Here is a 14,461-nt window from a genome sequence, read left to right on the forward strand (position 1 = left end):
CCAATCAGCGAAGTGCAGTGCCTGCAAGAGCTACCCCTGACCCCGGACGACCACCATGCTCCCCAAGCACCTACGTCACATCCACTCTGAACCAGGCACCAGTGCAGATATCAGTACCTCGGTGGGCATTAGTTTGGTGGCTAATATCTCGGTGCACATTCCTGAGGGCGCTTCACACTCACTTGAGGGCAATCAGAGGCAGAGAGTGCCCAGGGTGCCGGCAGTCGGAGGACTGCTGGAGACCAGGACGATGCTCAGTCGAAGGCTGATGATGAGCCTCTCAAGTCGTCCATTAGACAGCAGATGCTGGATGTCCAGTGGGATGTGCGGGAGGATCTGGCGGAGATCAAAGAGGGCATTGTGTGCCATGATCTCTGTTGTGGAGGAGCCCCTGTGGAGCATGAGCTCTGCATCGATCCCCATGACCGATAACAATGCCTCCTCCATGGAGAAAGTGGAGACTCTCATAGCGAGGCTGCTCCAGGAACAGAATGAGGGGTTCCTGGAGTTGCGCTTGGACCTGTAAGCCCTCACACAGGCACTGACCTAAGCTGGTCAGTGTCCGTGTGTTAGATGGATGAGGCACCCAGTATCCCAGCTGGGTTTCCATCCATCATTGATGAGCATTGATGCGTCGGTGCATGAGCTGCTTGTCGTCTCTGTGGGCTCCTCCCAGGGCACTCTGGATGACACAGCAACTCCTTCACCCCTCTGCCAGTGAACCGTTGCATCTGATAGGTTGTGGCGACTGGGGAGATGCCAGCCGTGGCACTGGCCACTCTCTCCCAGGCAGCGCCAGCACAGGATCCACTGGCCAGAGGACAACTGCCAAGGTCATCAAGGCCAACAAGACACCAGGGTCAGCAGGCTGTCTCCAATGCCAGTGCCTGTGAGGGGGGAGCACCTAGCCATAGCACCCTTAAACGTAAGTTTAAAGAACACAGATCCCCCATTGAGCCCTGGAAATAGCTGGAGGCATAGAAGTTGAGGGCCACTGTGGCCTTCAGAGCCACTGGCATGGGGTGTCCAACCACACAGTCGGAGCTGATCTCAGGCCCTATCATCTGACAAATGGAGGTCACGGTCTCCCTGGAGAGATGGAGCCTCCTTCGGATTGCGCATTGGATAAATTGAGGTAGCTGAATCGCCGCTTGTAAAGCCTGGCAGCATCTTCTGCGGCCCCTTCCGCCTTGCGCTACCTTCTGGCCCTGCGCCCCTTGTGCCTGCGTCTCACCTCCCACAGGTCCCTCCCCTGGAAGCTGCATTGGGGCACGTGGCCTCCTCTCCCTTCTGCCCCTCTCTTCCTCTGCAGAGGAGGTGCCTCCAGAGGAGACCACAATCCCCATTACTAGGGTAAGGAAAGGCTGTCTGATATCTGGAAGGATCCACACATTCTGAAACCGAAGGGGGCCTGGGAGACACCAATGAATCCAGAAATGACAAGTGGAAATGCTAAGAATGAAGCCCCGATCAGAGATTAAGCTGAAAAGTACCAATTAGCCACCAGCAACAAGTTATCTCCAAAACTCCTCACTACTCACATTGACAATGCTTCTGACTCTTCTTATCCCTCTCGTGGATAAGGTATTTGCACATTTGGGCTGCCCCCCTGCTCGTTTTGCCCATGTGATGACAAAAAATCACATGGGCAACGTTAAATCACCATCAGTTGGGTTGTTAAGGGCCTTAACTGGCCTCTTAATTAATGGTGGGTGTGGCTCTGACTCTTGCGTGTGCCTGCCAACCAAAATATCGCGTGAGAGCGTGATGATGTTGTGACGCTCACCCGACATAATTGCACGTCATTTGCCGCTCATTCGGGTCGGGCGTGCGACCACCCAGCATGCGGAAAATTCTGCCCTATGGTACTCTGGGAATTATCTGGTCGACTCACCAAATTTATTATGATACTGATTATTATGCAAATTTAGAGATATACACCAAACCAAAGACCTTATTTCAGCAAATACTGAATTAAAGAGAAAAGAGTGCCTCCCTAGTTATGTTGTTTGGCTGCATTCAATATTTTATGGCAGCTTTCTCAGAGTTAAAAGCAAATGTTTTGAACATCAACATGGAAAATAATTTTAAAGTATCATTATATCATAAACTGAGATTTCCCATTAAATTGGGTTTTTTTTTGTAACATGTGGTATTAAATGACTGTAACAACAAATATTATGAGAAACAAATGCAATCAATGTTACTACTTGAGTAGGGATGTGAGTAGTGCTGCTATATTTCAGAATAAAAAATATCACTCCAAATATGAGGGTCATGAGGACTCGAAACGTCAACTCTTTTCTTCTCCGCCGATGCTGCCAGGCCTGCTGAGTTTTTCCAGGTAATTCTGTTTTTGTTTTGGATTTCCAGCATCCGCAGTTTTTGTGTTTTTAACTCCAAATATTACACTGGTATAGACACATAATCCAGACAAAAAAATATTCTCACCCCCACACCCAGATGGATAAATACATTGCATTAATTGATACTTACCAAACATTCCCCAGTAACATCATCACAATAGTTAGAATGGCCATAACAAACACATGGTTCACAGATTCCTCCGTAGAGGGTGCCATTTACTCGTCTGTACCGAGGTGCACAGGACTGTGAAAAGGAAAATATCTTTGTTATTTACTGAAAGAACATTTTCCCTCCTTGTATATTAATAGATTTCATGATATGTGAAATGTCATATTTTTAATATTGGTATAAATATAATCAATATGAAGTTTTAATCTTGTCCACTTTAGTTTATGATTATACAAGATAGAGATGAATCTGAGTTTTGTGCTGATTAAGTTGGTGACTGCTAGTGATGACGAGTTGAATATCTTTCCACTATTTGCATTTGATGTAAGCACCAAGCACTCCAAGGTCAGGTATACCAATAAGTAAATACAGGGCAAAGCTTCATATCTATTACTTCAACATCAATGGATCGGATTTTATGATCAGCAACAAAGGAACAGTAAGCTGTTTTTCTAGATAAGCTCATTAGAGCTATCTTGTATCCATTATTGAAAGATGTAAAACTTCTATTACTATATAAACTTGATTACATTTTACAATTCTCTCCAATAATACTGCAAAGGCAATGCCTAATGATTCAATTTGACTGCAAATGTACTACTGTTATGGCTGCCCTGACCAAGAACATTTCAAATGGAATAATAAATTCTTCCATGTGTAGCAACATAGTTAATTACTTCTAGGGTAATAAAGAAATACAGCCACAATCGATGATTCATGCAAAAAAGAAATCCTGATTGGACTTATTTTTGCTTAGCAAATTAGAAGCATTGAAAGTCCTATCAATTTGTTTTTCTCTCCTTAACAGGATGAGATAAAGTCAAAAGCTTGGAGTAAAAGAAAGGTGACTGCATAAATATGTGAGCTGAATAAGGTAAGTTTGTCTATGAAGATAGAGGCAATTATAAACCTTTAATTCTTTTTTTGCCTTCTCACCCAGCAATTAACTATACCACCACAATGTCAAGGCATTTGCTGGAACCATCGTGCCTGGCAAAGGATAAATTGAAATACACAGGCATCATTATTCTTATAGAGATGAAATGACCTTCTGTGTCAGAGCTAATATACATACTAAAGCCAGGGATTTAACTTGGAGTGGGATTTGGGCAAGTAGGGTAAGCGTCAAATATGCCCAATATTGGCAACATGAGGTGCAGACGATATTAAGCCTTGGACCTCATCTGTATGCCTTCCCAAAAGATGGGTAAATAGGAATAGAGGTTTAGCTGATCAGAGCCCGTCAGCTTACACCAAAGCAAATTCTACTCCTATTCTGTCATTCAGCTATTCATAGCTGATCTATACCTCAGCTCCATTTATCTGCTTTTGATCTACACACCTTAGTAGCTTTACTTAATAAAATCTCTCCAAGAATTGAAAAGTTCAATATTTTCAGCATACACTATCTTTTGGGGGCAAGATTTCTAGATGACATCCTGTGCGGTAAAAAGGAGTTCTGATGTCGCTCATAAATGGCCTAGCCCGAATTTGAAGATTGTACACTTTTTCTGGATTCCCACAACAGAGGAAATAGCTTCTTTTCATCTACTTTATCAAATCCCTCAGTCATTTTAAACATCATGAATAAATCATTCCTCCACCCTCAAATCAAATTTATTCAACCTGCTCTCATAATTTAGTTCTTTAAGCCCTGATATCCCACCGGTGAATCTGGACTGCATCTCCTCCGGGCCACTTTAACCTTTCTGAAATGCAGTGCATAAAGCTGAGTGCAGTACTCCTGGTGGGCTCTGATTAAGACTTTAATGGAAACGTCAGTTTCACAAAATCAAAATATTCAGATGCTGGAAATCTGAAATAAAAACAGAAAATGCTGGAAATACCTAGCAGGTCTGGCTGCATCTATGGAGATAGAAACAGAGGGCTGAATTTTCTGGCTGACGTGCAGGTGGCGGAGTCCACACGTCAGCGTTTAAAATGTCGCGCGAGCGTCCCGACGTCAGCGGGCAGCATCGCGATGTTTAGGTCAGCGGGCGTGCTATGCAGCGCCATTAATTAAAGGCTTTGTTAAGGCCATTAAGTCACCAATTGATGATGATTTTGAGGAGCCCGTGCGAACTTGAGCTCACGGGTCTAACGGGCCAGGCGGGTGAGTGATTTTTTAACAAACATCATCCAGTGGCGGGATGAGGTTTGATTTTGGATTTTTAAAAAGTTTAATAAAGTTTTTGTGCACTTGTTAACATGTCCCATCTCCTGTGACATTGTTACATGAGGAGGACATGTTAATGATTTTTTTATTGTTCTATTTTTAATCTTTCACAGCCTTTCAGCGATTTCCCTGAGGCACCACTTAGCCTCAGGGAGATGTGCACTCTTTCATGCGCTTGCGCAAAAGAGCGCACTCTCGCAGTTGGGGAATCCTCCCCACCACCCCCCCTCCCCCCCCAGCCCATACAGGAAGCGCTTAGCACTTCCCATCGGGTGTCACGCTGGGTGGGCCTTGATTGGCCCACCCACGTAAAATGGCGGCGGGGCCCGTTTCGGCAGCGGCGGCGATCGGCTGTCTGCCTGCCGCCGGGTCAGTTGGGCCCGCCCACCCGCCAGTCAAGGGCAAAATTCAGCCCAGCATTTCTATCACTCTAACAGAGTGAGTTTTTTTCCCACTTTAAAGGTAAGAGTATCAGCATTTTTTTTTAAGAAAAACTAAATAGTTTTCTACTTGGCTTAAATTTAAGGAAATAGTCTTTTAATTAACAACAAAAAGTACAGCAAGGAAGCTCAGTCCCATGTGTTGTACGGCCTGCAGAGTGTGGGAATTCTTACACACTCCTTGCAGTCTGGATGACCACATGTGCAGGAAGTGCCACTGGCTTGACCAGCTGGAGCAACAGGTTTCGGAGCTTGAGCATCAGCTGGAGACACAGCAGTGCATCCGTGAGGTTCAGGGTTACGTGGATAGCACGATTTTAGATGTGGTCACTCCACAGATTAAGGAAGTGCAGTCAGAGGGGGAATGGGTGACCACCAGTCAGAAGAAGGGAGGCAGGCAGGTCGTCAGGAAAGCCCCAGAGTAAAGATCATTCAAGAACTGTTTCTCTGTGTTGAAAAACGGTGAGAGAGCAGAAAGTTCACAGCACTTTGGGTGGCTCAGCTGTACAAGGGGGTAGGAATAAGAGCGCAAGATCAATAGTGGTGGGAGACTCAATAGTGAGGGGTGAAGTCAGGCACTTCTGTGGCTATAGACACGACTCAAGGATGGTGTGTTGCCTCCCTAGTGCCAGGGTCAAGGATGTTACATAACGGCTGCAGGGTATTCTGAAGGGGGAGGGTGAACAGTCAGAGGTCGTGGTTCACATTGGTACCAATGACATAGGTAGAAAGAGGGATGAGGTTTCGCAACAAGAACTTGGGGAACTAGGTAGCAGATTAAAAAGCAGGAACTCAAAGGTTGTAATCTCTGGATTACCCCCTCTGCCATGTGCTAGTGAGTATAGGAATAGGAGAATAGAGAAGATGAATACGTGCCTGAAGAGATGGTGCAGGCGTGAGGGCTTTAGTTTCCTGGATCACTGGGTCTGCTTCTGGCGAAGGTGGGGCCTGTACAAGTCGGATGGGTTGCACCTGAACCAGAACGGGACCAATATCCTTGCAGGGTGGTTTGCTACTGCTGTTGGGGCGGGATTTAAACTAATTTGGCAGGGGGGTGGGGTACAGAGTGGAGGTACATTAGGGGGTGATGCACAGCCAAATGTGGTTGAGAAACTAAGTCAGACTGGAAGGCAGAGCAAATATAAACCTGTTAAGGCACAAAGGAATAATGTAAGACTAGATTGCATCTATTTTAAGGCAAGGAGTCTGACAAGTAAGGCAGATGAATTGAGGGCGTTGATTAATACATGGGGTATAAAAGAGGAGGTGGTATTGCACTGTTGACCAACGAATCAATTACTGCAGTAAGGAGGGATGGTATCTCAGAGGGTTCCTCAAATGAGGCCATATGGGTAGAACTTAAAAACGAAAAGGGGCAATCACTGTGTACTATAGGCCTCCAAACATAGATAGAGAAGCAGATATGTAGGCAAATCTCAGAGAAGTGTAAAAATAATAGGGTAATGTTTGTAGGGGATTTCATTATTAACTGGAATAATCTTCGTATGAAAGGTTTAGAGGGGGCAGAATTCTTAAAGTGCATCCAGGAGAGCTTTTTAAGCCAGCAGGTAGAAAGTCCAACAAGAGAAGGGGCGGTACTGGACCTAATCTTAGGGAATGAAGCCGGGCAAGTGATAGGAGTGTCGGTGGGGGAGCATTTCGGGGATAGTGACCATAACTCTGTAAGATTTAAGGTACTTATGGAAAAGGACGAAACTGGACCAGAAATAAAGGTCCTGAATTGGGGGAAGGCCAATTTCAGTATGATAAGACAGGATCTGGCCAAAGTGGACTACGTGCAACTACTTGTAGGAAAGTCTACATCAACCCAGTGGGAGTCATTCAAAAAGGAAATAGTGAGAGTTCAGGGCCAACATGTTCCTGGAAATGTGAAGGGTAGGACCAGCAAGTCCAGGGAACCCTGTACATCAAGGGATATAGAGGATTGGATAATGAGAAAAAAAGGAGGCTTATGGCAGATACAGAGGGCTGAAAACAGCAGAAGCCCTAGAGGAGTATAGAAAGTATAGGGGGTACTTAAAAAAAGTATTTAGGAGAGTAAAGGGGGGGCATGAAAAAATACTGGCAGGCAAGATAAAGGAAAATCACAAGGCATTTTATAAATATATTAATGGCAAGAGGATAACCACGGAAAGAGTAGGACCCTTTAGGGACCAAAGTGCAACCTGTGCAGGAGCTGGAAGACATAGGTGAGGCTTTAAATTACTTTTCCTCTGTGTTCACTATGGAGATGGATGATGTAGGTCTAGAAATCAGGGAGGGGGACTGTGATACACTTGAACAAATTAGCATTGAAAGGGAGGAGGTATTAGCGGTTTTAGCAGGCTTAAAAGCAGATAAATTCCCTGGCCCAGGTGAGATGTATCCCAGGCTGCTATCTGAGGCAAGGAAGGAGATTGCAGAGGCTCTGACACTAATTTTCAAATTCTCTCTGGCCACAGGAGAAGTGCCAGAAGACTGGAGGACAGCGAATGTGGTACCATTATTCAGGAAGGTAGTAGGGATAAACCAGGTAATTACAAGCCAGTGAGTCTAACATCAGTGGTAGGGAAACTATTGGAAAAAATTCTGAGGGACAGGATTAATCTCCATTTGAAGAGGTAAGGATTAATCAGAGATGGTTAGCATGGCTTTGTCAGAGGGAGATCATGTCTAACAAATTTGGTTGAACTTTTCTAGGAGGTGACTAGTTGTGTAGATGAGGGTAGTGCATTTGATGTAGTCTACATGGTCTTCAGTAAGGCTTTTGACAAGTTCCCACATGGGAGAATATTCAAAAAGATAAGAGCCCATGGATCCAGGGCAATTTGGCAAGTTGAATCCAAAATTGGCTTAGTGACAGGAGGCAGAGGATGATGGTCGAAGGTTATTTTTGCAATTGTAAACCTGTAACGAGTGGTGCACCGCAGGGATCGGTGCGGGGCCCTTGCTGTTTGTCGTGTACATTATGATTTAGACGTGAATATAGAATGTATGATCAGTAAGTTCACAGAGGACACAAAATTGGTGGTGTCATAGATAGTAAGGAGGCCTTAGATTAAAAGAAAATATAGATGGGCTGGTAAGAATGTCAGAGCAGTGGCAAATGGAATTTAATCCTGAGAAGTGTAAGGTGATGCATTTTGGGAGGACTAACACCACAAGGGAATACACAATGAATGGTAGGACCCTAGGAAGTACGGAGGATCAAAGGGACCTTAGTGTGCGTGTCCTTAGATCCCTGAAGACAATGGCACAGGTAGATAAGGTGGTTAAGAAGGCATATGGGATACTTGCCTTTATTAGCCGAGACATAGAATATAAGAGCACAGAGGTTATGTTGGGGCTGTATAAAATGCTAGTTAGGTCACAGCTAGAGTGCTGTGTGCAGTTCTGGTCACCACACTATAGGAATTGCACTGGAGAGGGTGTAGAGGAAATTCACTAGGATGTTGCCTGGGCTGGAGCGTTTCTGCTATAAAGAGAGACTGGATAGGCCAGGGTTGTTTTCCTTAAAGCAGAGAAGGCTGAGGGGGGATCTGATAGGTATACAAAATTATGAGAGGCGTATATAGGATAGATAGGAGAAACTTTTCCCCTTAGCAGAGGTGTCAATAACCCAGGGGAATAGATTTAAGGTAAGGAGCAGGAGATTTAGAGGGGGTTTGAGGAAGTCTTTTTCACCCAGAGGGTGGTTGGAATCTGGAACACACTGCCTGAGGGGGTGGTAGAGGCAAGAACCCTCACAACATTTAAGAAGTACTTAGATGAGCAATGGAAACACCATAGCATACAGGGCTATGTGTCAAGTGCTGGAAAATGGGATTAGAATGGATAGACAAGCCAGCACAGACATGATGGGCTGAAGGGCCTGTTTCTGTGCTGTACAATTCTATGACTCTATGAGAGTTAACTTTTCAGGCCGATGATTAACTTGAAACGTTAACTCTGTTTCTCTCTCTTCACAGATGCTACCAGACCTGTTGAATATTTCCAGCATTTTTTGTTTTATTTATATTTCTATGAAGCATCAGTTCCTCCATTTGTGTTCCAGTCACCTTCAGATAAAGACCAACATTGTATTAGGCTTGCTGTACCTGTTCATGGCCTGTTTATGATTTGTGTAGGTGGACATCAAAATCCGTATGTTCTTTCACAGCACCTAGTATTTTGCCATGTTCCAAAAAAAATTCAATTTGTCTTTCTAGGTTCCAAAGTGAATGACCTCACCCATGCTCAGAATGAATTTCAGATGCCACATTTTTGTTGACATATTTAATTATCTGTGGTCTTTTGTAACTTTGTCCTCCCATCTATGCAATTTTAACTGCCTCCAAGCACATGGTAGATTAAATTTAATGTGGACAAATATAAAGTACAGTACTTGGAAAGGTAAAATATGCAGCATATCTATTATGCAAATGATGCTGAGACAGGTAAAATGAAGCCAAATGTAGTCTAAGGAGGTTCAGCATTCAACATTCCAGTCAATGGAGGGCAGCAAGAATGTAAAAGAACTGCCATTTTTGCAACATCCGCCACATCCTCAGGATATCCCAAATTACACATAGGTATTACAGCATTGTCATGTGAAGCTGTCACAGCCAGCATTCTAAGTTATGCTTTTCTTCTGCTCCTGTGGATGCCCATACCAAGGAACTAGAAAAGCTCAATGTGGAGCCTCCTTTCACCAGCTCCTCCTCCAGTGACAAGATGAATCCACTTTGAGAGAATTAGGGATAGCATTTGGTGTGGCAGATAGGTGAAAAGGAGAAAGTACAGTTGGATTTGTAGGAGATATAACCATGTAACTAGAGGAGCAGCTTAAGAACTCCTACACCTATCAAGCTCAGGAATTTGGACCTCACAGGGCCTGTCAACAAATACACTTTGTAGCTCAACAGCAGTACTTTATGGAACCAATTAACAGTGTGTCAAGCAGCATTTACAGTTTGGAAGCACTCTGGAGACATACAAAACCGACAGCGATGCTGCATGAGTTGCTGATTGATCTGGAACAACAACAATTTGCATTTATACCGTTCCTCTAATATAGTGAAATATCCCAAGGCTTTTAAGTGGAGGGAGGGAATTCCAGGCCTTAGGGCCCCAGTAGCTGAAGCCATAGCCACTAATGGTAGATGTACAAGAGCACAGAACTGGATAAATGGAGATATCTTGGAGGGTTGTGGGGCTGGAGGAGGCCAAAAGATAGGGAAGCTTGAGGCCATGAAGAGATCTGAAAATAAGGATGAGAATTTTAAAATTTAAATATTGTTGGAGCAAGGATCAGGTCAGACCACAAGTGTGTGTGACTGGGGTGAAGTGGGGAGTCAGTTTTGAAAGGTCAGGGTTGGGGGGGTTGCAGAGCAAAGGAGCACCTGGGGAACATACCTTGGAGGGGAGGAGGTGAGTGATGGAGGCACCCTTCCCTTTCCTACCCATGTTCTGAGCAGGTGACCTGCTGGGCTTCACCCTCCCCATCCCAGACCACCTCCTGCCAGCCTCAAAATTGAAGCCAGGTGAGAAGCAGCCCTCAAGTAGTAATTAATTGGCCACTTAAAGGGCCCAATTGGATGGAGGGTGGATGGGCTACCCTAGACCTCGCCTGCCCTGAATAAAATTTCAGACAGGTCAGGGCGGGCAGGTAAGTGGCGAGAAGGCCACTAGGGAATTTTATGGGCTCCCTGCCTGCACACCTACCAGTAAAATTCTGACCATACCTACCCACAAATGCTCTGGTAACTGTAATTCTAGAATCAACCCTTGGCCTAGGATGAGCTTTATTCCTTTTGGCAGACTGTGGTACCAAACTTATCAAGCTCTTCTCCCTCTTAATTTAACTGAGGTAGTTAAATAAGTGGGGATATGGTAACATAGTGGTAGTGTTGCTGGACTTCTAATCCAGAGCCATGAATTCAAATCCCACAATGGCAGCTGGGGGAATTTAAATTCAATTAACCAATAAATCTGGAATTAAGTGCAAGTCTCATAAATAATGATCATGAAACTACTGGATTATAAAGACCTATCTGCTTCACTAATGCCTTTTGGATCTGGCCTATGTGACTCCAGACTCACAATGATGTGGTTGACTTTTAACTTCCTTCTGAAGCAGCATTCAGTTGTAGGTAGCTCACCACCACCTCCTCAAGTCATTATAGCTCACATGCCAAGAATATTTTTTTTAAATTAACGCAATTAAAGTAAATAAATCTGTTAAGAGTTCTTTAAGTGGTCATATATTAACAATTTCCACAGTCATTTCTGATTGTACCCCAAGACCTAAATTCTTACTTATCTGACCACTTTTCAGTGAAGCGGTTGGAAAGGCACAATAAACACAGGGGATTCCTCTGTACACTGTACTCGATGAAAATTTGGGTGCAGAGGTAAAAAGACCCTGCAGATTTTTCCAATTGTTCAATTCATATTTGCTGATTGATGTTGACAGTTCTAAACTGATATAGTTGCTTATCATTTTGCCATATTGATGATAAAAGATGAAATTTTGGAGACCGGGAGATTCACTGACAGCAAAATCTAGATTCTGCAATTGTTACTTACTTCACAAGATGTGCCAGAGTACTCGGGGGTACAGTGACAAATCTCAACGCTTGTAGCTGTATGTTGGCCTAATGAATTTGGATTAGCTGTCTGGAGAATAACAGAGCTCAACCTGTTCAGGCAAAAACAGAACAAAAATATATCCTCTTCATAAAACATCATTAAATTTAAATCCATTCGAATAATCACAGATGAGAAACTCTAATTACTTTTCTGCCCAGTGGATTTGTAGTGAGTTAATTGTCATGAAACAGTTCAGGAACTTGGTCTTCCAGCAACTTCTGTTTTAATTAGAAATAGCGGCATATCCATAAGGGCACCCTTGCTGAGAACATGCACCGTTGTCTTCGATGTAACTGATCCATGCAACTTGGCGAACTCATGGAATCATACAGCATAGGAGACCATTCAGCCTGTTGCGCCTTTGCTGGATCTTTGAAAGAGTAGTTATGCTTACTGCCATCATGCCCTTCCTCCCCACTTTTCACACTAAGTTATTTTTTTTAAAGTACCTCTCCAACTCCCCTTTAAAATTGTCTCAAAATAATCAAAACACGTTAAAATCTTTTAAAGCATTTCAATGTTGCAAAGTGCTGTATGAATGCAACTATTACTTCATGGATCACTGAAGTTTTAATCTCAAGATCTGTATTTTCAGGTTACAGTAATTAAAATAAATTTAATTTCCAGATAATAATTCATGCAGAGCACAGATACAATGGTTAACAGCACACAGGCTTGAAGTGGAAAATCTAATTAAATTTGTCTGACTAATAAAATGAACATCCATTTATATAGCACCTCTCACATCCTCAGGAAATCCAAAAGTGACTCACAGCTAATGAATGAAATGGGTAAAATTAGGGAAATGGTCAGAACAACAGTGAATAACATTGAAAACAGATAATGTAAAGTATTGCACATAGGAACCAACATAATATATTATAATGGCATTATTAGTTTGAGGGAGTCTCAAACATGAAGGCAAATCAGGGTCATATCATCTTAGGACAATGATGCCACCTTAATTGGGAAGTCAGCGGAAGTCTGCAGCAGCCACACCACCGAAGAAGCCCTCTAGGGTAAAATTGAAACTTTCCATTATGAGAATAGAAAGAGCAGGAATGTTCCGCTACCCCACCCCACCCTGCCTCAGCGCCTAGTCCCCCCAACCATCCCACCTCCAGTCCCGGGTTCCTTACCTTGAGCTTAACTTCCCCACTGTTTCGGCCATTAATAGGGTGTGGCTGTTAAAACTTGTTAGGCATTTCACTGTCAGTACTTAATAGGTCAGATGTCCTCCGAGCTCTTTATCATAGTAAAATATCTCAAGGTGCTTCACAGGAGCATTACGCAGCAAAATTTGACACCAAGCCAATAGGATAACATAAAGACAGATGACCAAAAGTTTGGTCAAAGATATAGGATTTAAGGAGAGAAGCGAGGGAGAGAGATGGAGAGGTTTCGGGAGGGAATTCCAGAGCTTAAAGCTGAGGCAGCCTAAGGGATAGCCACCACTGATAGAGCAGATAAAATCAGTGATGCTCAAATGCTAGATGTGCATGGATGTCTTGGAAGGTTATGGGGCCAGAGGAGATTATACTGATAGAGAGAGGCAAGGCCATGCAGGGGCTTGTAAACAAGAGAGTTGACCAGGAACCATTGTAGAGGATAGGAGAACAGGACTTCTTTTAATTCCTTCATGGGAGAAGGGCACCATCAGCAAGGCTAGCATTTGCTGCCTATCCCTAATTGCCTTTGAGAAGGAGTTGCCTTCTTGAACCGCTGCAATCCATCTGGTCCAGGTACTCCTGCAGTGCTGTTAGGAAAGGAGTTCCAGGATTTTGATCCAATGACAGTGAAGGAATAGTGATATAGTTTCACGTCAGGATGGTAGGGTAGGGAACTTGTAGGCGGTGGTGTTCCCATGCATCTGCTGCTTTGTCCATTTAGGTGGTAGAGCTGTGGATTTGGAAGGTGCTGATGAAGGAACCTTGCTATTCCTGCATTGCACTTTGTATATATATATATATACACACACTGCTGCCACGTCTGACCTTATGATGGAGGGAAGGCCATTGATGAAGCAGCTGAAGACAGTTGGGCTGAGGACACTACCCTGAGGAACTCCTGCAGTGATGTCCTGGCGCTGAGATAATTGGCTTCCAATAACCGCGGCCACCTTACTTTGTCCTTGGTATTACTCCAACCAGCGGAGAGCTTTACCCCAATTCCCATTGACTTCAGTTTTGCTAGGGCTCCCTGATGCCACACTCGGTCAAATGGTGCTTTGATGTCAAGGGCAGTCACTCTCACCTCACCTCTTGAATTCAGATCTCTTGTCCGTGTTTAGATCAAAGCTGTAATGAGGTACAGAGCTGAGTGAACCTGGCAGAACCCAACTGAGCATCAGTGAGCAGGTTATTGCTAAGTAAGCGCCACTTGATAGTACTGTTGATGACACCTTCCATCACATTGCTGATGATAGAAAGGAGGCTGATGGGGCAGTAATTTGCTGGATTGGATTTGACATGCTTTTTGTTGGCAGGACATACCTGGGCAATTTTCCAGTTTTGTAGCTGTACTGGATTGGCTGGCTAGGGGCATGGCTAGCTCTGGAGCACAAGCCTTCAGTACTAATGCCAGGAAGTTATTAGGGCCCATTGCCTTTGTCATATCTGGTGCCTTCAGCCATTTCTCGATATCACATGGAGTGAATCGAACTGGCTGAAGACTGGTATCT

The 14,461-nt window shown here is 44.0% G+C and overlaps 1 protein-coding gene across 2 annotated transcripts in view; it reads right to left on the reverse strand.

The window, feature by feature from the left end:
• Positions 1-14,461, reverse strand: part of lama2 (laminin, alpha 2) — a 588,604-nt gene that overhangs the window by 292,331 nt on the left and 281,812 nt on the right. For both annotated transcript variants that reach the window (XM_041187590.1, XM_041187589.1), the window contains exons 15-16: positions 11,719-11,830; positions 2,497-2,610 (exon numbers count right to left, since the gene is read on the reverse strand). In XM_041187590.1, coding sequence (XP_041043524.1) covers positions 2,497-2,610; positions 11,719-11,830 — 226 coding nt within the window. The remainder of the gene's footprint in view (positions 1-2,496; positions 2,611-11,718; positions 11,831-14,461) is intronic.

Source organism: Carcharodon carcharias, chromosome 5 (assembly GCF_017639515.1).
Source record: "Carcharodon carcharias isolate sCarCar2 chromosome 5, sCarCar2.pri, whole genome shotgun sequence".
NCBI classification, from domain to species: domain Eukaryota; kingdom Metazoa; phylum Chordata; class Chondrichthyes; order Lamniformes; family Lamnidae; genus Carcharodon; species Carcharodon carcharias.